The sequence below is a fragment of the Platichthys flesus genome, chromosome 6, assembly GCF_949316205.1.
Source record: "Platichthys flesus chromosome 6, fPlaFle2.1, whole genome shotgun sequence".
NCBI classification, from domain to species: domain Eukaryota; kingdom Metazoa; phylum Chordata; class Actinopteri; order Pleuronectiformes; family Pleuronectidae; genus Platichthys; species Platichthys flesus.
The window spans coordinates 23,717,338-23,744,426 of NC_084950.1; the positions used below are offsets into that span (position 1 = coordinate 23,717,338).

The following is a 27,089-nucleotide window of genomic DNA, read 5'->3' on the forward strand; positions in this document are numbered from 1 at the left end:
CCTCGAACTTTAGGAATTCATCTTCATGTCCATTAATCTTGAATTTATAATTCATCTCATATGTTTATATAAATAATTCTAGAATCAGCTCTGAAGCCAATGAAGCAACATACACTGTTGTTAAGATATGAGAACTTGTAGTAGAACTGTGTAACAGTGAATTCATAATGAAATATTTGCCGTATATCTACCATGGAATTACAGACGTTATTATGATGTTTTTTGGTGCCACAGAACATGGGGTCAATGAAGGGCCATGGCTTCCACTTATTCTCAGTTTCTTCTCCTCTTGTGCCACTGCTAATGATGGTGCATAAAATCCTATTAACTTCACTCACAACTTCTTTTCCAAAATGAAAACATCTCACTGAATTAACGGACCTAAGGGGAAAACTGTATCTTTTAAGGTCACAGCCAGTTTCAACTAAGGGAGAAGGCAGGTTCTTTCCAAGCGGACCACATCTCCTGAGTCCCCCATAATCAGCAGCTAATGACGAGCTTCCTTTCAGAGGAGGGGGGATTATCTCCACATGACAGCTCTGTCTCCGCTGATCTGCCTGAGATTTAGACATGAGTTTTGGATTTGACACATGACGAGACAGAAAGACAAAACGATCTCTGTGGGAAAGACAGGAATTCACATCTGTGTATCACTGAAATGTGAGTTGCAGATACAATGTGATATATGTTTTTGTGGGATGAGGGAACCTATAGAACAATTTAACAAAAGCTTCTTCAGAAAGTGTTTTGATGTGAAAAATATATCACATCTGATGTTTATAGCCTAAAGATATGTATCTCAGCACATCTGTGCGTCTAACTTTCTATTTCTTTCCGTTTGTGGTTTTAACACAGCAATGGTTTGATCAAAACATTGCAGATGTCAACAGGTCTGCCAAATAAAAACAGAAAAACAGCTTTGTTCTCAACCTAACAACTGTAGATTTCCAAGTCTGTCCAACATGGCTTGAAACATGTTCCAGAGCATAAAGGTCAGGAATAGTCTTTTCTTCAACCCTCAGAAAAACATTTAATTAATTGATGCTTTAAAAGACAGATTTTCTTGAAAACATACAAACATGTACATTTTCAGGTGAGGAAAACATAGCTCATCCCTCAAGCCAACTAACGGCCAAGCAACCAATGCAACCAGCAAATGTCGATCATACAACATTTGACCTAAATAGAGACTTAATAACCTCATTCTGGATGACCACGCTGGATCAGCGATCGCTAATCCTAAATGCCACATCTGGGAGCTGAGAGGGGCCCTATCCTCTTGCTGCTTCTCTGGGATAAACAGACCCAGAGCAGAGAGATTTGAATTCTGAGCATCGACACGCGTAAGATTAACATTTTTGGTCTGCAGTTTGGTTTCAATTTATGGGCAGTCAAATACGATAGCCTGTAAAGTGAGTGCATATATCAAAGAGTCTTGTTAATGGTTTTGTTTTCTGGGAAAGCCATTTAAACCTACATAATCTGACCGTTTTTGTTCTTTTAAATATCTGATCTGTAGCTACAATGGGCGCCGACAAATGGTGGGTGAGGGAATCTAAAATGTATCTAATTACAATTATTTTATAGACACTTTTACTCAAAATTACTATAGCCGTTTTAGGACATTAAGTCCAAATAAGGTACAATCGAATCTGGACTTTCACAAAGCAGGTGATGCTCCACTCAGACTCATTCACACCACAGAAATCTCCAAGTATCATTTAAATCCAAAGTAAACTTTCTACACAAATCTTTTATCAGCTAAAACCATTTGTGACTCAAACTATTTACAAGTGAGTTAGATTTAACTGTGCCTTAGTAAGACACTGGTTATGGGACTGTGTTGTACCACAGCTGAATTGTACTTACATTTCAAGGGTTTCCAAAGAAATGTATTTATTCCCTGTTGTCACTGTGTTGGGGCACTGACCCATGCAGGACACTGCTTCATTTGACCATGGTTTCACAGCTACACAGGCCCAACAATTGTTGTTGTAAATCAGTCCCTTAGCTCTGGGGCTTTATCACAGAGGCAACCTGTCCTCATCATCTCTTTCTATATTTTGAGGTGATACTGCTGCACTTTTACTCAGGCAAAAATCTGAGGCTTACAGTTACTTTGGAGTCTTTTTAAGTGTGGAATTGGTTTTAATCTTTGCTTTCCTATTGCTTCTTTCTCCACATATGGAAACTGACTCAGTTTTATGTATGTACCGTTGGGGGCTCTTAACCTGAGCATTACTAAAATGCTGGTTACGGCACTCAATGGTGATGTACTATATATAGAGAGATTTAGATTTGAGGGGATTTTAAAGATTTAAATGCCCGAAGAATTGTGCCTCCAATGAAAGAAACCAAAAAGTTCTAAAATGGCTTTAAAAAAACTTCAAATTATTCTGTTTCTTATGAACTGCGTTTAAATTATTTGTTAGATTGTTGAGAAATATATGTATGCTCCTTTGTCACTGTAGTAGGTGGACAGACAGGTCCGTGGTCTGACTGCTTCTTTTGACCAATATTTAACAGCCAATAGAAACCGCTCCACAGGCCCAACAATTGCTGTTGTCAATCAGTTCCCGGGACGCACCTCCTTTCCGGTTGGGAGCGCACCAGCGCTGCATCTGGATCAGTGCGCGTCGCTCGGCCCACGCCTACACCACAGCACCCTTCTCAAAGAGACAGCCCGCGCACTCAGCTGTGGGGCTTTTTCACGGCGGTTACCTGTCCTCTTCTCCTCCGTTTACAGCTCCTGCAAAGCCCGTCTCTCTTTTCTTCCCTTCCATGGACGTCCGTGGCGTGATTTTGCCCTCAGCAGCGCAATAGTTAATGAGTGCCGGATGCGCCCTCACTCCAGCAGACCGCTACAGTACGAAGATGGCGTCGGAGGGAGCCAGCGGAGAGCAGCCTCCTCCGGTACAAACACTGGCGACGGCAGTGCTGGGAAGTCTAGACACGGTAAGACACGCGGGTTGGCGAAAAGCCCCCGGACACACGGGTGTTTTTCTCCCGGGGCGGCGGACCGTGGGAGAGATGCAGTGCGCATCTATCCCGCTCGGGCTCGTGAAGCAACAGCGGTGATCAGCGGGAGCCCCTCGACGATGTGTGGAGGAAAACAAGGGTCCTGCTCGGTTCGAGGCGCTAAATGATCCAGAGCTGGTCCCAACGCCTCCCGCACACGCTCATTAGTGGGCTTCTCTTTATTCCCAACACCGCGGCCACTTCCTTTTGTTCGCCTCTTGAACATTCATCCCGCAGCTGTTGTTATTCTGCGCCTGGTCGAGGACGAATCGCTGCTTACACAGGTTGTGGCTCACACACATTTACAGCCCGTGGAATCATACGCAGAGACTTTGAGCGAGCTGCACCACAGTCACGTTTGGAAATAGAAGCCGTAGGTTGGCTGGTTTGTGGTTTGTCGCCTGCAGGAGGGGACAGCAATTCACCGTAGCTTTCTTTTTGTATTTTTGTACCCTCTCGGTCTGTGGATCTGATCGTGTCCGGATGTTGTCCACCAGTCAGTTCTACACGAACCCCCACAGGCAAAAGCTGCGAGTCTTTACTGATTTACAGGCCACGGACCAAGAGGAGCAGTGCAACACAAAGTATACCTGTTAAAGTGCTCCTTTGTTGAGCTTTGACATATTTACACACACGTACTTGTGGTTTCTCACAGGTTGCAGCATATGTGCTGGACCACCCCTCTCTGCCTTGGTCGGTTAGAGGCTGTGAAGTCCTCCACCTTTAGCTGGCTCCATGGTGCAACCTGTTCCAGTGTTGTTGTCGACCTGACAATTAATGCAAAATTGACCGGCACGCTTTCGGGCATCACTCTGTTTTTAGTGAGTTTTATCTTTGTACTTCAACTGGTGAAATTACCACAAAAAAGACACTTGATTGGAGCGGGAATGGAAGTGGCTTGCTGGATGAAACATTTGTAGTTGCTGGCGTAAAAAGAAGCCATGGTGCCTTTTTATTTGGGTGGGTGGGTGATAATGGGGGTGGGTTTGAGAAGTGCTGAAGAGATGGTAGAGAGAGAGGTGGGAGAAGAGCTGCGGGGGTGGATGGAGGGCAGAGGCAGCACAGTGGAGGAGGGGGTGAAGGCCCTGTTCACCAGACACCTTTCTAAATTGGTCTTGATTTCAGTGACTCAGCGGGCATAGCTGGGGGTACCGTGTCAGGGGCGCTCAGAACTGCCGCGAGGCTACTTTACATTTAGTGTCGAGGCGAACAGGTGCTCCAGAGACATGGGAGCCGGGCAGCCTCATCATCTCACCCGATGCTCTGCCAGCGTACTCTTCCTTCTTCAGGCTCCAGCCAACGAAAAGGGGCCTTCATGCCCTCCCACACCCCCTCACATATGCCTGCCATGGTTAAATAAAGAACTTGCTCTTTGCTCAACCATGTCAGACTCTCCGTTGTTGACCCTAGTTGGGGGAAGTTTCTCGTTTGTGAGGATTCTGAAGGACCAGTCCTCACAGTCCAGAGGGGGGTCAGAGGTCAGCGAAAGGCACTCTGCTAATCACCTCCCCCTCATTAGCTATGATACATGTTGGCTTTGGCAGGCAGTCTACAATCTGTTGCTGAAGTACAACGACTCTAACTAGAAAGAAATGGGTGCATTGTGATGATCAGATAACATGTCACAAATTCGGTAATTGACCATATCGTCCTTTTATTTGAGGTGAAACAGTGAACAGCACCCCAAAAGGTTGGTTTTATTCTCTCATAGAAAATGTATGTGTGTGCGATTACTATGGTTAGTTAGAGTTTAAGAGGTGAATGTTTTCCATCTTTACAATGGGCAAAGTTTTCAATGGAAACGACGGGTTACAAATTTAATAATTTCCTTGAAGTAGTTACATAATGATCATATAAAGTGGTATAATATATCTATAATGATATAGATGTATAGATGTCAAAAAATAGAACCTGTTTGAATGGGATGAAAATGATTGCTCTGTTCAGACCCATATTCTAACTATGCTGTAGGACATGGAGCAGACTCTTGTGTGATATAATTGACTTTGGGGAGTCGTCACCAGTGGTTATGTAGGATCTGCTGCCATGTTGGAGGAGTGCCATCAACACAAGTTGTTGCCCTGTCATTGCTTCTTCTTCCTGATGACACAATTTCTGTCCTGTTACATAGGGTAGGTGGGACAGTGAGGGAAGTTGGGTTACCCTGTTATCAAGCTGGAGAAGTCATCAAAGAAAATGTTATTTCACACTATATAGGCTATACAGTGACAAGAATGTTAGCTTTATTTGCAAGTGAGAGGGATGAGTGCTTGGGGGCCTTTTTTCAAGATGTATGCCATGTGGTGTCTCGTGCTGGAGTGGATGGCCAACTGTAGGTTAAATAGCTTTCATACAACTTTATCTCAAAATTTAACAATTTTGCCAATGTAACGATATTTTGTGACTTATGCAAACATGGACAATCAATCCCAAAGCTAAACTGCATAAGTATATACCAAAATAAGTAAATGAGAAAAATGTGTTTTGTTGAAACTAAATTCATTGAACTGTGTGATTAATGGTTATTTCCTCCAAATTGATTGCATGATTGCATTTTCCTTGCAACCACTGGTTTCAATGGCTTCTTATTTACAGGCTGTCATACCCCACAGCAGAACACAGGGAAGGAACTTTCACTGAGCTAGCATTTCCCTTCCCTTCTGACTCAGTGAAATGACACAGGTCTTATGAAGTGGACCGGTGCTAACAGCGAGCCTCGGAACGCCGGCCAGGCTGCTCGTGCCCTTGGCGCACAGCTCACGGCTCATGGAACAAATTTGTGATCACTTCCCTCACCTGCTCACTGTGCTGAAATGCCAGAGAGAGCGCGAGAGACAGTCCTCTCCAACCCTCACCCTCACCCCACCCACCAACCAAAGTCCCATGACAAGACAGCTTGGCTCAGGGCTGCTTTCCATCAAGGGTGCCTGAGTCCACCAATACTCTGAGTGGTGAAAAGGCTGCCAGGAAAAGGGGGTGTTGTGGATCGATTGGAAGGCTCGATGTGAATGAATCAATCCCTTGGAATCTCTCCTGCTTTTATTTCCAGGCTTTACTGTGATAGCGTCAGACTCAAATTGTGATTTGACTAAACAGAAACTAACAGATTGATGTAAGAGTTTCCTGTCCCTTGTTCTGAGAAGAAGAAGGTCGATATTTGAGCAAGCAGGCAAAAAAATGTCCTTTGCAAAAAGCTGATTTCTTGACAAAGCTTGTTTTAGCACCTGTCTTCAGAAAGCTTTCCTGGCTAAAACCTCACATTATATGAGAAAAGCTTTTCAAAGAGAGAGTATTAGTTTGTTTATTCATATTGATTTATCACCACCAGTTGTTGAGCATGAACTTCCCCCCCCCTTTGAGGTGAAATAAATAATGTCACAGCAGTGTATAAAGGACACATAGAAGGCAGCAGCTTGTTGAAAACTCAGACCGGCCTGCTCAAAGTCACATTCTTTGCAATGGACCTCTGGAGATGTGTGACTCGTTGATTAAATGGAATATTCTTGGCAGAGGTTTTGATGGAATCTGTAAATCAACCCTAAAGGGCCTGCTAACAACTGAATTTCACCAGATAGGGCAGGTAGCAATCTGCCTGATGTGTAGCACAGTTCTCCACTTCCTCCATTTGCCTGCTACATTGAACACATAGCCTGGTGAGAATCTTTTAGATATTGGGAATTCAGCGGGATGTAGCTTTCTCAACAGATGGCAGGAGTAGTCACAAAATGGTAATCGGGGATGATGGTCTATTGGCCCCTCCTATTTAAGCTTACACATTTTTTAGCTTTCCAGTTAAGAATTTCAGTCATTTACCTCACTAAGGTTTTTGCTTTGAATGTACCTTGACACAACAATTTGACGCTTAGCTTTGGAATGTCAACCAACCAGATACCATTGCGATGTTTAGAGATGTGACTGGGATAACACAGGAAGCTCTCTCTCAATAGGACTCATTGTCCAAAAATCATCATGTCCTCTTGACAAAATGCCTCTCGGTTTATTGTTGAATTTTACATCTTAATAACAGAAAAAGCTTCTAGCAAATACCTGATGCTTTGAATTAGTCACTGACCTGTCATTCAATTACTTTTCCTCGACCTTTCAATTTTTGACCTGAAATGTTGTTCCTCAACAACAATTAATATATTAATTAGGTCTGCAACTTTCAGCTAATCATTTGACCTATAAACTGCCATGCAAATACCTGTAAGACTCCTATTCAAGGCGCCTTCTTAAAAATGACTCCTTTTAACTATTAAATGTATGTGTCTATTGTGTCTGTATTTTAATACTGAAACTGGTCTACTTTATATTCTTGAGGAAGTTAAAACTACAACAATGCACCTTTTTTATAAGATGACATCAAAATCTGCTAAATAACTTTTCACTTAGATTGCCACACATGATAACAATTGGGAACTTCTTTTTTAAAACCCTGGCAGTAAAGAGTCTTTTATGCTGTTAAAATGAAGTAAATTGTTATGTGCTAACTTAGAGTTAAATCTGAGTTTCAGAGGCAGGTGGAACAGAAATCACACTAAAGAAATAGTAATATTTAACCCCCCAAAATAAACTGACATTTCTAGCTTTATAGAAAATATATATTGCAATCGCTATTGACCAAGTAGGTGCCTAATGGCCTAGCTAAATGTAATTAGAACTTAATAGCTTCAAGGTAGCCATACATCTAGCTCAATTCAAGGTCAGCACCTATAAAGACCAGTTGAAGACTGGAAGTTAAGTTGTCATGTAACAAACCTTTTTTTTCTGAAGTCTATATTGAGGATATTGGCATTAGCTTTGAAATTAACACATTTTACGTGCAATGTTAGCTTGTTAACTGTGAGCCAATTGATGTGTTAATGTTAGATGTGTGACATGCTAAATTGGACCAAAGTTCACATTATAACTTTGAGATATTAAATCTGGTAAAAAATACTACAAAACTAGAGCATTTGGTTCCAACTTTCAGAATGACTTTGAATGCACTTTTGTGAATACAATTTCACGGCTAGTTGATATGTATTAAAAGAGAGTCTAAAAAATTGTGAGGTGACCCCGTTCCTTGCCAATGTTTTTATTTGTAGTACTGTAATCATTACCTCTGTTACTTATTTGCTGCCGTTTGTTTGTCCGAGGACTAATATCTGTGATTGTGTTGAATTTAAGAAGACTGTTGGCCTTGGCTGAGGTTTGGGGTCAACTGAGTATAATTATAGTTTCTGTTATAGATTTCTCTCCAATGAGGGCTCAATGTGAGTGCTGTGGGACTGTGGAAATGCACAAAGGGAATTTAATACTAGAAATGGCGTTACTCTGCAAGATATCCATGTGATATGGCTTACTCACACTGCTGTTTTGGTTTTGAATACATTTCTGCACAGTTATAGAACTTTGCTGTACTGTATTTTGTGTGTGTACATAAATCATGAACCTTTCCTTTTAGGTTTGTTATCAGGTCTCAATTTAAAAATGAACAGTTTGCATGATTCTAACATGTTGTCTCTGGTCTGTGTTGCAGAAATGTGAGTTCAACATGGATAACCTGAGCAAGCCAGAGCTGCTCACCCTGCTGAGTATCATGGAGGGAGAGCTGGAGGCCCGAGACCTGGTCATAGAAGCCCTGAGGGTGAGCCCAGACAACACCTACAAACTCACAAGCTAAACCACTGCTATCACAGCCTCTGTTGGGTTAATTGAACACAACCTATTCAGAACCGATTTTCTTTGTCCAATGGTTTGAGATGAGATGATAAGCTGTTATTGTGACCAGGAATTGTCTTGCTATCACCTGCTGTAATGAAAGATGAATGGTTGTGAAAGCTGGTAAATGAAGGCAATATCACCAAATCTGAGTCAGTGGTCTGATCCCAGAAATGTGCAGAACAATTGGCTGACCACATTGAAAGACTCTGCCCCACTGTTTCTCTCTTTCCTTTGTAATTACCCGCTGATAAGCAGTCTCTCTAATTGCCTTTGTTGAATGGGAGCTGACTGAGCAACTAGATGGCACTTGGTATCTGGCCAGAAAGGCCAGTTTGATCAAATCCTTGTGTCCATCCAGCACCACCTGCTTTGTAATAAATAGATGACTGAAGCTGGTTCTGGTTCCTCCTGTTCTTTAGTTATTATTGAAAACCAATGAGGGGAAAGGGGCTGCTTGAGTATAAAAGGTCTAATAGTTTTTAATTTGCTACTGAAACTCTAAGCTTGAGAAAAACGAGAGGATATTAGCTCTGTCTCCTGGTGAACACTTGCTAAAGTATGATGGAATTTTAAAGGTGGTCGGTTAGACGGTCCTGAGCCACAAGTAGCACCTCAAAGTCACAGTCAAACCAACAGTTTGAAACTAACTATAAGATTTTACACTTTGAATTGCTGTTGAAGTGCCAAGTGTAGCTGGTTCTTTACAGGCGCAGGAATTCTGAGTTATGTCCGAACAAACCCCTGCAAGTCCCTTTCATGCAGTTGTGTATTTAGGTCGGCTCGGCTTGTCCATGCTCCACTTAAAGGTTGTCCTCTCAGACAAATAGGTTCTTGTCACGGTGCAACTCATTCACTGTGTTATACTGGGCTACTGAGAAAAGGGATGTCCTTATCAATTGCTACCATTCAAACACCTTGTATTTGATTCTCTGAAACGACATGAAGAGCCTTAGTGTTTTCTTCAGTTGCACTCCAAGCACATCTTTTGGTGATCTAACTGAGGGTTGTGCAGCCATCTTCCAAAGCAATTCCTTTTCTTGTTATGTTTTTTTGCTGTTTAACTTGCACAAAGTTTATTCAGTTTTCTGATTGAGTCTGTTGTGTGACTGCAGGCTTCACTGATGCTGGTATTGAACATTTAGTGAATTTCTGCTTCCCTCTGCATCACAGCATTGACTTCAGACTGTAATTTGAATATTTTCAATTGTTTACAGCCTATTTTTTCCCACCTTTTTCAATTATATTCCATTGGCCTTGCTTCATTTCTGCAATCTCCGTCCATAGCTTTAGAATAGACTTTGACCCAATATCCCTTCTTTCCTGTTCCTTTGTGTCACTGATATTGGTTGTTCTTCTGTTTCACCTTCACTGACACTTCTCCCATGTTTGTAAGAGTCCCTGTAGACCACATATCCCCTGTAGATGGATATCCTATCCAAGTTTAAATGAAATAAGCCTCCTCTGGTAACCTCATGGATCTTGCAAAAACACAATGAGCCTGCTTGTTCGGTTACAGATAAGCCCTATCCGAGAGAGGGAGCAGACAGGAGGAGGGACAGGCGCTGAAGAAGTGGTAGATAAATGAAAAAGAGACAGCTGAGAAAGATAGATTCAGAGAGGCCCAGATCGTGGGTTGAAATCAGAGCGAAAGCCATTGAGGGTGGGTGAAATGCAGAAAGAGAGAGTGAAAAATTGAGGCTCGACAACATGTCTGACAAAGCGGGACACTGTGACAGAGAGGATTAAACCTACTCCCCCATCCATTCGTCTTCCAGGTCTCTCCCCAGCTACTCCCAAACAGCCTGTATAAAAGCATCATCTGGCGGCCGGCATTAGGAAAATCAGTTTCACTGGACAATCAAATAAAAATAAAGCTAACCATTCGTATTAGCACCTTTACAGTGGGAAACACAACCACACAAAAAGCTTCTGAACCAAAGTTCTATGGCTTGGCACAGCTACAACGATTGTTTGTGGCGTTTGGGTGTTATTAAGAGGCTTTGGTGCCGCAGAATAATTGGCGTGTGGCTAAAGCTGGCTGAGCTGCCGTATCAGGTTTCATCCTGGAGACAAAGAAAGGAGGCCGTAAGCGGATTAGCCAAATGACAGCGATATCACATGTTTACCGTGGCCGATGGCTAGACAAGTCACCCATTCTTCTGCACCAAGAGCTTTCCAGAGGGCGTTTGGAGATTGCAACTTTACCCAATTCCCAGAGCAGGAATTTGTATTTGTATCACGAAGCCACAGGGATATGATCCACTTCTAAAAGGAGGTAGCTGTGATCAGCTTTTCTTAGTGATGGCTGAGTAGCAGCCTGAGTCAAAGTAGATAAAGTTAAAAGCCTGAACGGAGATTACGTCTTGCACACGGACACCATGCTTCAAGCCTGTTCAGTTTTAATGCTGTACACAGAATGGAGATGGTAGATCACAAGGTCTCTCAACTTAAATTATTGGTCGTCAGCCACCAGAGGGACTGAAAAATAACCAGTAGGTGCCTGCTGTTGGCTCCTTTGAAACAAAATCATAGATATTACCGAAGCTTTAAGTGCCATAGAAAAATTTGTCTTTTTATGTGAGGAAAGTACAAGCAAATTAATATTACATTTTATTTGTATAGCGCATTTAAAAAGTACTCAAACACACTCCACATGGTAAAAATAGTGTCAATAAAAACAATAACAACAAAGGCAACATTATAGCAGTTAAAAACAGTCATCTTACAATAATAACAATAACACATAAATAAATCAGAGCTTAAAAGTGGATTTAATGTTGTGAGTAAATTTTTTAGGGAGGTGAGTGGGGGAAAATGTCTGAGGTGTTGTGGGAGAGAGCTAGAGTGAGGGGGCAGCGATGGAGAAGGCCCTGACTCCCTGGTTTGGTGCATGGACAGGGTAAGAGGGGTGAGGAGGTTGTGTTGGTAGATTTAAGGTTGCTGGTGGGATTGTGTCTGTGCATGAGGTAAGAGGGGGCGAGGTTGTTGAGGGTTTTGTATTTGATGAGGAGAATTTTAAACTGTTTTCTTTGTTGAATGGGCAGCCAAAGAAGGTTTTGAAGGAAAGGGATGATGTGGTCTCTGGTGTGGGAGTGGGTGAGCAGACAGGCTGCTGAATTTTGGACGTAATGTAGTATTTTTTGATGATTTTGGCGGATGTGCCCTTAAGTATGCTATTGCAATAATCGAGTTGTGAGGTGATGTGTGTTTCAGCGGCTGAGGAGGAGGTGGAGGGGTGTATTCGAGAAATGTTTTTTAGGTGGGAAAAGGCTTTTTTGTGTTTGGGTTGACGTGATGTTCAAACAAAAGAGGTGAGTCCAAGATAACAATAAGGTTACGGATATGTGTGTAGATGTGAGAAAGGTTGAGCTGTCGATGGAGAGGGAGAAATTATGGCAGGAGTTGGTGATTGATTTGGGCCTTTGATGAGGAGTTCAGATTTGTTGCTGTTGAATTTGAGTTATTTAGCATCCAGGTCTTTATATCTTTGAGGCAGTTTGTGAGCGTAGCGGGAGTGCTTGATTTGGTGGAGATGTAGAGTTGTGTTTCGTCAGTATAGCGGTGGAAATGGAGGCCATTGTAGCATATGATGTTACAGAGTGTATGTAAAGGATAAAGAGGGGACCAAATACAGAACCTTGGGGGACACCTTGGGAGACTGGGGCGTGTTGGAGTTGGATTTATTGCTGCTCATGAACTAGGGGCGGTCGGAGAGGTAGGATTTGAACCAGGAGAGGCCAGTGGGCAGTGAGAAAACCCAACCATTCAATATCGTATGAAGTCCTAAAAGTGCATAGTTCATGTGACAGAACTATGCACTTACTATGAACTATACTATAGCACCGAGAGAATCTCTTTGAAATCAAAACTCTGCTGTTTGGACAAATGTAAAGCCAACTTTATACTCAGGCTTGTCCGATGTTGCTTGGGATAATTATTATCTTACACCAGGACTTCACTTCCTAAATGGTCAGCTCTGTGGAGGTGGGAGAGCACCCAATAACTGAAGTCCTCTCAATCAGTGTTCAAACCCTTTTCATATGAACAACCAATTGCCAAACTCATTCTGGAGAGCTGTCTGAAAATATTTTCTCCATTTTGCACAGACACTGAATCATCCTTTGAGTGTGACTGTCCTCTGTGTGACTGTCTTGATTAATCATAAACACATTGTATTCTGACATGGTTGGACAACATGGCTTCTGAAATATCTGATGGTGAACAGGGCGGTCTTACAATTTCACACTTTTATTTACTCTGATTGTTTGCCACCAATTCGGCAAACATTTAGAGCATATAGAGCTTTCTTCACCAGCTAGTACTTCTTAAGCCCTATGCTATTTGCATGCCAGGCAATTGGCATACAGCTAATGTACAGTTATAGTGTCTGTGCAGCAACATAGCCAACATAAAAAGGTAATAGAAGCTAAAAGGGACTTATATCTACACAGAGCTGCAGAGTTTGTTTATTCCTACTGGGGTTGGGGGTTATGGATTCAATGATATCATTAAAAGAGATTACCTAATGCAGTTGAAGCATTACAGGAATTTAAATTACAATGTATGTATACAGAACTGATCGTTAACATCTCCAGGTCTGATGTTCCTGTTTTGTTGACTAATAACACACATTACTAAGACATGGACAGTTGGACAGTGTGAAATGGCTTCTAACTGGTGGGCAGTTATGTTCTGTGAGTCTCAGTGGGAGACAGATACAGCAACGGGGGAGGTGTCAGATTTGAAGTCTGTACTTTTGTGAAAATGACGGTTAGATTTTTTTTTTTGTATTGGCAAAAACCATCATGATTATTGGAAGAAAAAGAAAAATGCAGCTTCGTGTCCAGCCAGCTAGGACAGGTCTTAGATTGGTGTTCTACAGATATAAATATTTTAGTTTTAAAGAAGCAGTCTCTCTCATGAGCCAGAAGCTTTACTTACTTCTTTAATGATGAGTGACAGACTTGTGTATCCAACCCTTGTTTTTCAAGTCCCTTTATCAAAGTTACATTGAGGTTGTAAGTTACAGTAGTTCGCAGATCTTAAGAGTCCAGATGGGCAGTCAGTGTTTCTGCACACTTGCGTACGGCCTTATGCGGACAATCCCCTCTATAGTCATGTGATCTGCCATATGACTAAGAGAGTTCATGAAGCTCCTGTCACCACTGGGCTCATACATGCATTGCACAACGCAACACATGCCCCAAGCCATCAGGCTTTCTCTAGCGTCATGTTATCTCCAACCATCTAGCTATTTCAGGCATGCCCTGTTGCTGGGCTTTTCCATATCTCCCCTCTACACACATACACTCAGCAATTTCTGTCTTCTGCTGTATCTGTGTGTCTCTTTTTTCCTGAAAATCGTAACATTTTGGACATCCTGTACTCTCTCTTGATGTCGATCAGTGTCTCTTACTGCTTTCTGTTTCAATCTCTGCTCTTATCTCTTTCGACAGACTCTGTGGCAGCTCGTTACTCATCATTACTTTCTGACAATCTCTCTCCTTCAATATAAATCTTAGTATTTATTTTTCCCTCTTGCTGCATCTCTGTGGGCTGCACATTTAATCCGAAATATATAAAAAATTGCATTACTCTCCCAGAGCTGCAATTTCGGTTTTATATCTTTTTTCCTCACAGAGAGGGATGCTTTACAAATTCTACCTATGGAATTCAATTATGTGTTGCACAAATGTATGACCCTTTGAAATCCATGAATATTTCCATTTTATTCAAATTGAGCAAAATACTGAGCAATAATATCATCCTCTCAATCTGACCCATCTTTTTTGGAGGTTGGAATTGAGGTGAAAAAGCCTTTCAACAGAGAGAAGTTATTTTCTATCTCTGCACTGGTAGAATATGCGGGCATCATCGTCAGTCAGAAGCATCACTATCACCAAGTAAACCTTTACTCTCGTGACTTTATTCCTCTTTTGCCTCTTTTCTTGTTCAAAAGAAAGCATGCAAACACACTCACACACACACACACACACACACACGCACACACACACAAGCCAATCAGCATCCTGTTCTGATCGGTTAGCTGCCTAGCAACCAGAGCCCCCCCCCCCCAACCTGGAACCTCCTTCAAAAGCTCATGTTTCACTGCCACCCACTGACATGCCACTTAGGAACGAAGACTCAGAGCGTCCATCCTCACCAACCCCCTCACCCCATTTCTGGGAAGATGGTTTCACCCGGATGTCTCTGGAGAGTTCATTTCTTCTGACAGTCCTTTTTTTGTACTTCTGTGCTTGTTGGTTTTTGAAGTGCTGTCTGTCAATCCAGGAGACTGGTTCAATCCCAGGGGGGTTGACCGTCTCAGAGTTGAAATGGCATGTCTGAGTGTGTGTGCATGTGTAATGATAGTAGGACCTATTTAAATGATTGATCAATTTATCACTTATATTCTTGGATTACTCTATTAAGTGTTAAAAAAAAGCCAAATTAACTCAAATGCAAATAGCTTGTTTCATACTGCAAATCCACCTAGTTGGGAGGTGGGCGTGCAGTTTTCTCAAGGAAATGGTTAGCCTGATGTGTTCTGCATTTCCACCAAAGCCCAAATTAAGAGGAAACCCATCATATTTGAATGTTTGGTGGATTGACATGTCTGCATCTGAATGAAACGGAAGACATAGATTTTTCTGGCGGATATTTTATAACCTTCATTATAAAAACATTTATAATATAATTGTTTGTTTGTTCCGGCTGTCAGTTTTTGTTCTCCATCTTCATCCAACTAAAGACTCACTGTGGTCGATGGTCACCTTTTGAAAAGCCTTAATGTCTGAATGACTGAATGGAGGCTTTTACATTATTTACCTTTTCCCTTCGCCCTGTTTAAGAGTGCCCTGAATAGCATTTTCCCTTTTAAAAGCACTTCATGTCATTAAAGCTGCACTTCATGTGGGACTGGCCTTTATATTCTTTATATGCTTCACGGACCACTAATTGAATGTATGTGTATATGTCTCCTGTACGTGTACTTAGTATTTGTGTATTTACATCTCCCTGCTGTGTGCTCAGGACACATACACACTCTTCCCTGTGAAATGAGGCGATTGGTGAAGTGCTCAGGAAGTAGGTCATAGCAGCCATCCCTCTCAATCTCTCGCTCTCTCTCTTAATCCATGCTTTGCTTTACTGTAACCCCCCCCCCCTTTTTTTTACATAGGCCTATATATTCATCTCCAGCCTCCCCTCGCTTTCTTTTTCCATCTCTTTCTCTCTCTCTCTCTGTCTCTGTCTGTCTCTGTCTCTGTCTCTGTCACTTTCTCTGTCCATTCTGCATGGCTTTTATCTAATGTTCATCACAGTGCTGCAAGTGCATCCATCTTATACATGGGGAGTCAAACCCCCAACCCTGGCTGTGAACAGCTCTGCGCTCTACACAGGGACTTGGATGTTCTTGTCAAGTCGGACACCCGCCTGTTATGTATGTGTTGTGTTTCACAACAAATTAAACGAAAACATGGAAGGAATTTAAGGGTCCGATAGATTGTAATGTCAAAATTTAGACAGGCCATATATAAAACTGAAACACAGCAAATCAAGTTAGTTTAGATTAGAAGATAGAACCATAAACGACAGTTTTGCTTGGTAATAAAAAACTAATTGATTTCCTTTCTGCTCAGATTTGAAAGTGTCAGACAGTCACCATAAGAGCCTAACACACTGCAACTTCAGAACACATTTTATACACATAACAAGCAAATTAAGAGAGTGTCTTCATTAATGTGACAACACAGAAGATGGGGCGGCTGTGGCTGAGGGGTAGAGTGGTCTTCCTCCAACCTGAAGGTCGGCGGTTCGATCCCCAGTCTGAACAATCTGCATGCTGAAGTGTCCTTGGGCAAGATGCTGAACCCTGAATGGCCCCCATAGAATAGCAAAGTGCTGGGATAGATGCACTGTATGAATGTGTGTGTGATTGGGTGAATGTGAAACTGTAGTGTAAAGCGGTTGTGTTTGTATTTGCAGTGTGTTTTTGGTTATATTGTGTGTATTAGTAGTACATTCCTTCATTGCATTGTGCTTTGTTTATTTTGTGGTATATTTTAAGTTGCAGCGCATTGAACTGTGGCTCCGTATGTAAGAGAGAGGTAAAATCCTGCAGCTTTAGCGTCTCTGCTGATCTGTAATGCTCGTTAGGGTTTAGAAGTAACTTAAGAGGAAAAGTACCTAATGTAGGCAAGTAGTTTTCTAGAACTGTCAAGTCATCATCAATTTGGGTGAAATGCTTCCTTCTCTGCTTTAGCTTCAATAGCTCTGCCAGGCTTATAATACAGGCTACATTTTTACATTTAAAGCTGTAAATTAGCTGTTTGTCAGCCTTCTATTCAGTTACACATCATCACTGCTGTAAGTTACAGCCCAGATATATATCTTTCCTATCTGTATGCCGAAGTGTCCTTGGGCAAGATGCTGAACCCTGATATGGCCCTCGTAGAGCAACAAAAGTGCTGCTAATAGATGCACTGTATGAATGTGTGAATGTGTGGAAGTAAAACTGTACTGTAAAGCGCTTTGACTGGCCATCAAGACTAGAAAAGCGCTATATAAATACAAAACCATTTACCATTTAATGTAGGCTTCAGTCAACACACCCTAACACAAAAAAGCAAACATCACAAGTCATAGAAAGTTATTATTTTGTCATCTGGCCCAAACCTTTGCTCTCTATAGATATTCAAAACATAACTGAAGATTTCAAAGAAAAACAGGGTTTGATGTATAGTTATACATCCAGAAATTATGCCAGGACATGAACGCAGTTGCTTTGCCTATTGATTTACACATGAATTTAAACCCACAACTCTGCCAGTGCAGTAACCTTCATTAGGGTTTAATGCAGGACTGTTGTATTAGACTGCATGAGTTTTAGCTCGACGGAGTCATACGTGTCATTTATGTGTGTATTCCATATAGCAGATCATTACACAATCTCTCGGTTCCACTTGTCTGCCTCCGTTTCTCTCAGGGTTTCATGGTCAGTTGATGTGATGACATGGCTGCAGTTTGATGGGTGCTGTGTCATGAACACTATCAGACAAATAATGCTGGTGTTGCACAAGTCTGCTTTATATTTTAATGTGACACCTCTCAGCATAATACAGTCCAGTTCATCACCACTGCAAATAACCACATAAATAAAACACATGAAAACTTTTTCATGTGTATAATTTTTCTAACTAAACGGCACAGCTCTGCAAGCCTCACCCAGCCCGCAAGGCTGTGTCTCCTAACTACATCCTTTAGGGAGTCACATTTCCGGTTTCATGCCCCATAATACCGGCAGATTTAGAAGAACGAATATGGACCAAATAGAAGAGCGTTTGGCGGAAGAGATCTGAAAGTATGACCACTTGTATAACCTGTATCTGACTGGCGGATTTGTCCTCCAGAAAAATGCTATGAGAAGCTGCCGTTGCTATGTAAATAAACAGTCGACGACGAATGCCACATACAAAGAAGGCGTCTCTAAGGCCGTCTTCAACAAAAAAACGTTACTCCACCTAGTGCTCTGGCGGGGAATTGCTTTGCAACACACGCAGCGCTTGGAGAAGCATGAATGACAACAAGTCCTTCGACACAGCTGCCTGAAAAACCGCAGACGCAGTTGCAGAAGCATGCGCCGGCCTTAAAGGCTACCACAGGTTCTCCTTCATGTTTGGAAGGGGAGGGTGAGGGGAGGGGAGGGGTATTCAGCTGCAACATGAAACCTCACCACTAGATGTCACTAAATTGTATACACTGGACCTTTAATATTTCCCCGATGTGTGCATTCACCAACTGTCAGGTTTCTGCTACGTTCATTTTGCAGCGGCGGCCAGGGTAAACATCGTTTAATTATGATCAAGTTGAAATTATGGTAATAATTTATAACGAGACCCAGCAGTCTCGTTATAAAACCACATTTAAATTAATTTGGTCCATTTTTTTACTTTACAAAATTTGCTAGATTTCCATTGACATCCATGAATTAGATTCTGTAAAAAAAAAAAAAAAAAGCCCTAATAGGCAAGTTGAAAAAGTGATAAATAATTCCTGGATCCATCCTTTGATCCAAACCCACATCAAAATGTTATTTGTGTTCTTCCCTGATGGAGGTAACCAGTCGTTTGAGATTTTGTTTCTGTTCTATTCTCTTAGATGAAAAAATATTTGTGGTTCTATGTTCAGACAGTTAACCTGTTTTTCTGCTGCTGTTGATGGTGATGATCATCATCATTATGATCTAGCCAGTGGCATCAGAGAGGAGCCTGGTAGTAAGGACAAAATCGATTTCTACATTATCACATGTATTATGTAACTACAGATCAGTAGTGGTGTTACTAGTCCAATTCTAAAAGAGGTTTAAATGCAGCAAAAATATTTTATTTATTAGCAAACACTAAACTATAAACCAAAAAAACTTATAAGACTTACTTAGAAATTATTTAAGCACCTTTTCCCAGTTGAATGTGAAGAACTAGACTATAATGATGATACATTGAGACCTTGTCTGCTTCTGCTCTGCATTTAAAAAGTTCAGATATCAAGTTTAGAAGATAGAGCTTTCTGTGAATATAGAGTTTTGCTACATGCTGATCCAGGTTCATGGATACAATAACAGCCGCAGCTCCACTTTTGTGACATGGAGACTACCAATTTTCCATTTCACAACTAATTTAAAAATGATTCTCTGAAGAAAGTCCTTTGCCAACAGATGACTTTTCTTTTTAGTTTTTAGTCCTTTCAGTAATGGCCTTTCATTTTTTCTTTCCATCCCTGAATAAAGGCCTGATCTTTCACTTCATTGTGCTCAGAAGTGCTGTAAAGTAGTAATTTTAAAGTGCTATTGGCAGACTCAAAAAATTTAGAAGAAAAGAAGGAGGAAAAGGTATTCTGGGTCATTCAGCCTGAAGCTGTTACTGCACCGGTGAAAATGTTCTGGCTCATCCCTGCTGATGTGCCCTTGAGCAAAAAAATGAACCACCCACCTGCTGCATAGAGTGTGATGCTACTGAGCGTGTGTCACCGAGCAGTTTGCCAATGAATCAGATTCCTGGAGCTACTGCATGAGATGGTGAGAGAAAGATGGCGGCAGAGTGTGTGAAATGAAGGTTGTGGGTGAGTGAGAGGCTGTGAGCGGAAGAGACACCCTGATCCAAATGTCAAAGAAACGTGCGAGTCAGTCAAAACTAAAATCCACGGCTTTTCAGGCCAAGACGTCGATGGCGTGGGATTGTGGGTGGATGCCAAGCAAACACAGGATGTTAAGGTTGTTGTTTGGTCGCTGAGTCGGCCTGGTTGTTTTCTTTGAGCCTGACAATGTCTTTTGGATGGATATCGAAGAAATCATTTAGACGGTCATGATCCCTAGAGTATAGGTTCTATTTTGATTAAAGTTTATTGTGAAAATTCGAGGTGTACTGATTGTCATTATCAACATCAATATTTTGGCGTTGATCGGAGTCCTTTAACACTGTTTAAGGTCCTAGTAAAAATTTGCCTAACTGTAGCAATATGTAAACGTCTAATTTACCTTAGAAAAAACAGCTGCCCTTTTCATTGACTGTTGTTTTGTGCTTTCGGTTCTAACACTGTTTCGGCACTGGTACCGAACAATACCCAACCCTTCTATTTACTTTAATGTTGTGTTGAACATGTACCAGAGGCACTGAAATAACACAGCTGTAGTTTACTTCTCTGAGACAGGATGTTTCCAACTGCCACTTGACCCAAATTCTTGGGGCTCTGATTCAGTGTTTAAGCTTAAACTGTTTATACAACATGATTGAAAGATTAACCGCAAGAATGTGACCCCTGAAGTTCACGCGACGTAATCCGCTACAGAGAAGACGCATCACACTGTTGGAGTTGTAGTGACTGTAAAAACACACTGTACACAAATTATACAGCATTTACAGAGCAGAGCATCTTCAATCGCTGAAGATCTTTGTGCGGTATCAAGGCTGGCTTCCAGAGACCACTTATATTTTGATCTGTTGGCAAGTTCCTCACAGGATTTAAATTTGTGACAACTGATGCGATGCACTGATGTTAAAAAAAACAATGTTATTTTAACCGTGAAGGTCAACAAGTGCTGAGATGAAGTGAGAAACTACAACCAGAATGTTTTGTGCACTAATCTTAATCTAAGAATAAATTGCTGGTAGCTCTGCAAATCTGTGCATTTGGCCAAATTTTCCATCGGATCTCTGACTCGCATAAGGAAGGCTTATCTTCAGTTTGTTTCAGTAAAAAAAAGTTGAAGTTTGGGATGTGCTTTATTTTTGTCAATACCATCCATCCGTCATCTAGATTCAAGATTTCAAGATTTTTTTTATTTGTCAAATGCACAACAATAACATTAAGCAGTCGTTGGCAGTGAAATGCTTGAGTCTCAGGCTCTCTTCTAACAATGCTCAAGTTATTACACACTATACAATAAAATAAGAGAAATAGTATATATGGAGAGAGGCGGGATACACCATGGAAAGGTCACTTAGCGTATCACGGGTCTAACATACAGAGAAAAAACTCATTTTACAGTAAATTTAGAGTCTCCAATTAACCTAACCTAATCCTCATGTCTCTGGACTGTGGGAGGTAGCTGGAGAAGCCTGGGAAAACCTGCACATAAAGATCCTGACCAAATTAGAACCTTCTTGCTGTGAAGCAGCAGCGCTCACCCTCACTACAATACTGCCTGTTAAGTAAATAGCAATGCATTAAAATATCATTAGTCTTTTCCTTTTCATAATTAAAAGTTATGTCTTTGTTGATCGCTTTACTTTTCTGTAGGGAAATCATGTGGGCTTAATTTTTGAAATAGTTTGATCTAGGATTTAAAACCTAATTGTCATTGTTAATATGCAAAATGTACCTCTGGGTAACCCTTAGTTCTACAGATTGGTTAGAGTAATCCAAAATTCTTGCACTATCATATCACTTGCTACAGCGCTCCTAACATGCCTTTACATATAATGTATGCTATTGGCTGTGATAACCACTGTCGACTTGAGGAAAATAAAGTAGGAGCACTCAAAGATTAACAAACTTGTAAATGTTTCTAAATTACAGTTTACTTTATATTCACTGACATTGTGAGGGGTTTTAGTTGAGTCAGAATGGGATTAAGGGCCTCTTCCTCCCTTTTCTCTTTTCCAGCCCTCAATCGATCGCGTGTCTCTCCAGCACGACTTACTGTCTCCCTGTTGGCTTGGCAGTAATGCATCGTAGCCCAAGCAATTAAATTTACAAGCATTCAGCAGCTACTACAGTGCCCTCCATGTGAATATTTTCTCTCATATTCGCTGTTCCTCTCCAAGGCAACGGCCCCCTAACGAACGCCCTGCCTTCCCCTCCACCGCCGCTGTTGCTCAGTGTGATCTCTGTGCTGTCCTGGTCAAGCTGAGCTCTGCCCTGAGTGGGGGGGGGCTGGAGGTCGTGACTGATGTGGGTGAAGAGAGTGCTGTCAAGGGGGTTGTGAGTTCGGCCTCAACACAGCCACTGCTTTGTCTAGACGTCGAGTTCCTGAGCACTATGGCGGCTCTGTTCTTGCCCTTGACAGCAGTTTTCGGTTGTATCAGCAGAAAACAAGGTTTCTGTGTGGGGGGGAATTTACCCTGTTCCTGTGGCTTCGCATTGCCGAGCCTTTTGTATCTGACCAGGGACATCATGTCACACCTGTTCGGACTAAACAGAGGAGGGTTTATTTTCTCAGTTTCAATTTGAGTACTTTAGTGTCAGTGCAGATATTGTGAGTGTGCTTCTCTAGTGAGAATCAAACACTTTAATATGGTGCCTTTAATGCATTTCATCACCAATTCATCTATCAAAGTCAGTTGCTGAAAGGTTATTCAGTTAAGATGAGTTTTGACACAGAAGCTAGTGTAAATTGACACTTTTCACTTCTGGATTTTGCATAACAGACCCTGCGGTACAGCTGCAGTTCAACCTTAATAGTTAATCAAATTTCCACATCATGTAAATGCAGTAAAATACAAGAGGTATATAATAATAGGTGACTGTTAATGCATTGCTCCAGCAGCATGTCAAAAAAGGGTCAACATCATTTTTAATAAAGTTGCTTGTTTTGTCCTACCTACGGTCCAAAACTGAAAGAAGAGAGAAAACTGCAAAGCATCAAGTCAGCCTGGCCCATTGTTTGCTAACCCGGGTCAGCCCACACTTGCAAAGCTCCATAATGGGCCCAATCAGTTTCCTCCAATTATCTCAAGGTTAAATCCTAACCCACCCTGACTTTTTGACTTTATGTCCCCAGACCCAACCTGTGGATCAACATACCCACACAGTCACTTATATCAAGTGACTTATGAACGCTTTGTTCTCCTGAGTTATGTTCCTCAAAAAGTATCTGTGAATTGTTGCAGAACCTATGCTCATGCAGCTGTCAAAGCTCTTACTTTTTACAAAAAGCAAAGTCACTGACAACATGATCACAAATGGCTATTTATATATGTCATCCATTTTGATATTATAGCTAGTTTGTTGTCAGTATAGTGATAACATACTGTGCCTCTGCCTCAAATTTAACAAGCTGGAATTTTTTTGAATGTTGAACTGATGACGATGATTACTCTTAAAATAATAAAGGACGAAGGAGATGAAAAAATCACAATCAGAGACATCATTTAATTCTTGTGGCCTAAGATAAACAGGAAATGCTGAAATCACAAGTAGGTTAAAGCTTGGTCTGAATATCAGTTATTCACTGCTGATGTTCGTATACTTGTGCTGTGTTGGCCCGACGGTATGCAGGATTTTATTCCATTCAGCCTATTTCTCTAATTAATTCCTCCTCCATGGATGAAGGCGTGTTAATCAGCAGAATCAGACAGCGTGGTGGTTTGCTGGAATGAAATTCTGCAATCTCGTGGTCTGTAACTGCTTCAAAAAGTGCCAGCTCTTCTCTGCACGACAGACACAGATTAAAGGGTCTACCTGCTGCTCTGACCTTGTGCTACCAATCCTCAGTTTCACACATGAGATGGTGGGTCGGGCCAGAGAGCCAGAGATGGCTAGGTCCTGACTGTGGGGCCTGGATGGAGAAGAGGTCCAATTAGCATAAATTCTGATGCCAATCTCTACATAAACACATCGTTGTTGGTCAAACTGGAAATGAACCTAGTTGTACTTCTGGGGCTTTACTAAATAGATTAAAAAAGTTAGATTCCAGATTGGGATAAAATGGGTAAATGCACTTTTAAAACACTCATTGGCAGAAGAATGGGTGAAAAATGCACATTATGGTAAATCACAAGTTACCTCAGGATATTTACTTCATTTTGGTTGAATAAAATTATGGGTTTGTCAGATGGGTATAATTAAAACCACTATTGGTGTAGAGCAGCTGGCATCAAGTAACAATTCGTCAAAAGACGTGTTAGGAAAGATACATTTTAAATCTGTGGGATTTAAAGTATAAAAGCACCAAGTTCGGGCTGAATTTTAAAGAAAATTAAGAGATTCATTATTTTATATAATTGTAAATTAAATTAATCAAAGGACCAACAGTTTACCAACATCACCTTCTGCTTTGGGAAAATTTCAGGGGAATTTCTTTTACACTTTACTGAAAAACAGTCGATGTATCAGTCCAGCCTTCCTTTTTCCTTGCAGCCCTGCTTTTTAAGGTGTTAAATCAGAACATTTACATGAACATTTAAAAACAATTTCCATGTCGGACGCGGCACAATCCCTGATTTTAATAAAAACAGCTTTCTGAGTTTCCATCGGGCTGAAAGCTGGAGAAGACTTTAAAACCAGTTTATGATCGAGCCGACGCCTCTTTACTGCTCCGTTTTTACCACATGTCTTCGTCGATGGGGTTGATTTTATTCTCCCCATCCCGGGCAGTTTTAATTCGACTCTGTGAGATGTTGTTTTTAATAGCGGCACCACCTCATTACAGCACGGCCTGTTTATGGGGAGCCATGGTATGTACATTAGAGGTTTTGTGGAGGGAGGAGGCATTAGAAAATAATTGAGGGCTGTTTCTACCAAATGTTCAGTCACCAAGGTTCATCTCCTGCATGTTAGTTTCTTTAAGTTTCTGTCTTTGTGAGGACCAGATTTACTTTGAATCTGCGAAGTAAGAACATTTTGCAAAGGGATTGCAGTTTGGCCTGTTCTTGGCATTTTTTGAGCTAAGATTGCCTTGGTTATATGGTTAAGGTTGGATTTAGGATTAAGTAATGTATGTTATGCATGAGTTTTGGGATGTTAATGACTGTGTGGTGACACAAAGCGTATTCATACAACATGTATTCACACAGTATGTCTAATACTGTTTCCTGTCTACTGACTCCAAAAACTTCTTGTCTGAGAATAAAGAAGCCTTTCTACCTGTCTCCTCTGCTCCTTCTCTGCCCTTTATCTAACCTGTTCATTTCAGGATGACAGGGAGCATCACTGTCATTCTGATGCTTGTCTGTAACCTATTAGTTAAAGCATTTTTTGCTATGGCCATCTCTTTAGTGATCTCAGACAGTTGTTAATTAGATAAAATGTCATTGTTCCGGTTTAAATGATTGTCAAGGTACACCAGTAGCTGTAACAGCAGGGAGGTTTTTACATTTTAAAAAGTGATCCTGTAGCATGAAAGTCTTAAGTCTCTCCTTTCCAGCTCAGTGCTCTTTATAGGTGACTTCAGGCCAATCAATATTATTGGTTGAATATTCCCTGTGTGTGTGACATTTGTGTGAGTGGCTGGAAGGAAATAGTCATCTAATGAACACGTGGAGAAGTGATGGACTATATTTATTTTAGCTATAGGGACATACAGAGATAGGAAGGAAAAATCTGGGTTTTAAATTCACAGCCATTTTTTTAAGGCCACATGATGATCAGGAGATGACAAACCGAAAACCTTGATACTTGCTTCTTAAGTTCCCCATAGTTAGTGGTAACACAATGACCTGATTTACAAACACACAGGAGTCTGTATCTAAAAATGGACAGGCCCTCCGGGCGTAGAAAGTGAAGCCAATGTGAAAGTGCCTGAAACCTGTATTCTCTTGTTAGACCAGCTGAGGGTGAATTCATGCATTCAGCTCCTATAGAAGTGAGAGAAATGATTTTTAAATGACAGTAAACATTTTCTCATGGAGTTGTGGGAATCATTAGTTTGAGGTCTTCTTCAGTATAGCCCGATTTTAACATAATCCAATTTAAAGTCAAATAGATGATGTATAATATACATGGGGGCAGGATATAGTGTGATTGACAGCTATAATAGGGCCATCTGCCTCGAGTCCGACAAATATGGTTACTTCCGGTTTCACAAAAACAAGATGACACTGGACAAAAGAACAAACTAGAGGCTTAAAAACGGCAGCTCACAAACCAGTGGGTGACGTCATGGTGGGCTGCAACAAATCACAGCTGATTTACGAATGAGAAACAGCTTCTGAACTGCAAACATTTAAGGAAAAAACAAAGTGATGCTTAATATGTGACGTGAGTGCCCACGCTCACAACCTGCTTAATTTAACTTGAGTGGGCAGCGCCTAAGTGTCGCTTGGTTTTCAGTCATTATCTGCGTCTTCAGCCCACGTTATGCTGCTGCTCTTTCCTCTGACATGTAATTCAGCAGCTGTGTTGAACAGGCCCCCTAATGATCCGTCAATCTGACTGATTCAGTCTAATACCTAAACAATTGAGAGCTAGAAACGTATGAATGAATTCCCTTCTTCCCCTTGCTTGCATGCCACTATGGATAAATTAAATGGCTGTAAATAGGGAGGCTGGTAGATAATCTGTCAGGGCCACAGAGCAGGCAGGCAGGGTCTGGGAGTTGGTTTACGCTCGGGGCTGTTGAGGAGAAGTTCAGCCGGAGCCTAGACACGTCACTACAGACCTATCATGGCTGCGAGGGCCAGCTCAGATTCTCCTCTCATTTCCAACTCTTTCACACTCCCCTCTTGTCTTAAGCTTTTCCCACAGTGAACCTAAGTCCTCTCTTCTTTTTATCCTCCTACATATGGTTGTTTTCTTCATGCGTCTTAACATTATGCTTTCTTCACCCCTTATCTTTGTTTTCTACCACTCTTCCTATTTTCCTTGCGACATTTGCGCATTTAGTTTCACCCGTTTAATTTGTTTATTTACCCTACGGGTACATAATAAGGATGGATATAGTGATTAGTGAATATATCCGTCCATCTGTCGTTGAAGACGTTTTCATTAGAAAGCAACAGAGACACCGCACAGCGTTCTGTTTACAGGGCATGGATTTGATGTGATTAACTTGTAATCACTTTAGCAGAATTACAGGATCACTCCATATTCTACACCTGCACTAAACAATGATCGGATGCTGTTCAGCTGACGATGAGTCTTCGATAACG

At 41.4% G+C, this 27,089-nt stretch overlaps 1 protein-coding gene across 1 annotated transcript in view; it reads left to right on the forward strand.

The window, feature by feature from the left end:
• The first annotated feature begins 2,815 nt into the window (after positions 1 to 2,815).
• cttnbp2 (cortactin binding protein 2) overlaps positions 2,816 to 27,089 on the forward strand; it is an 82,302-nt gene continuing 58,028 nt past the window's right edge. The window contains exons 1-2 of the mRNA XM_062390040.1: positions 2,816 to 2,955; positions 8,540 to 8,647. Coding sequence (XP_062246024.1) covers positions 2,827 to 2,955; positions 8,540 to 8,647 — 237 coding nt within the window. The 5' untranslated portion in view covers positions 2,816 to 2,826. The remainder of the gene's footprint in view (positions 2,956 to 8,539; positions 8,648 to 27,089) is intronic.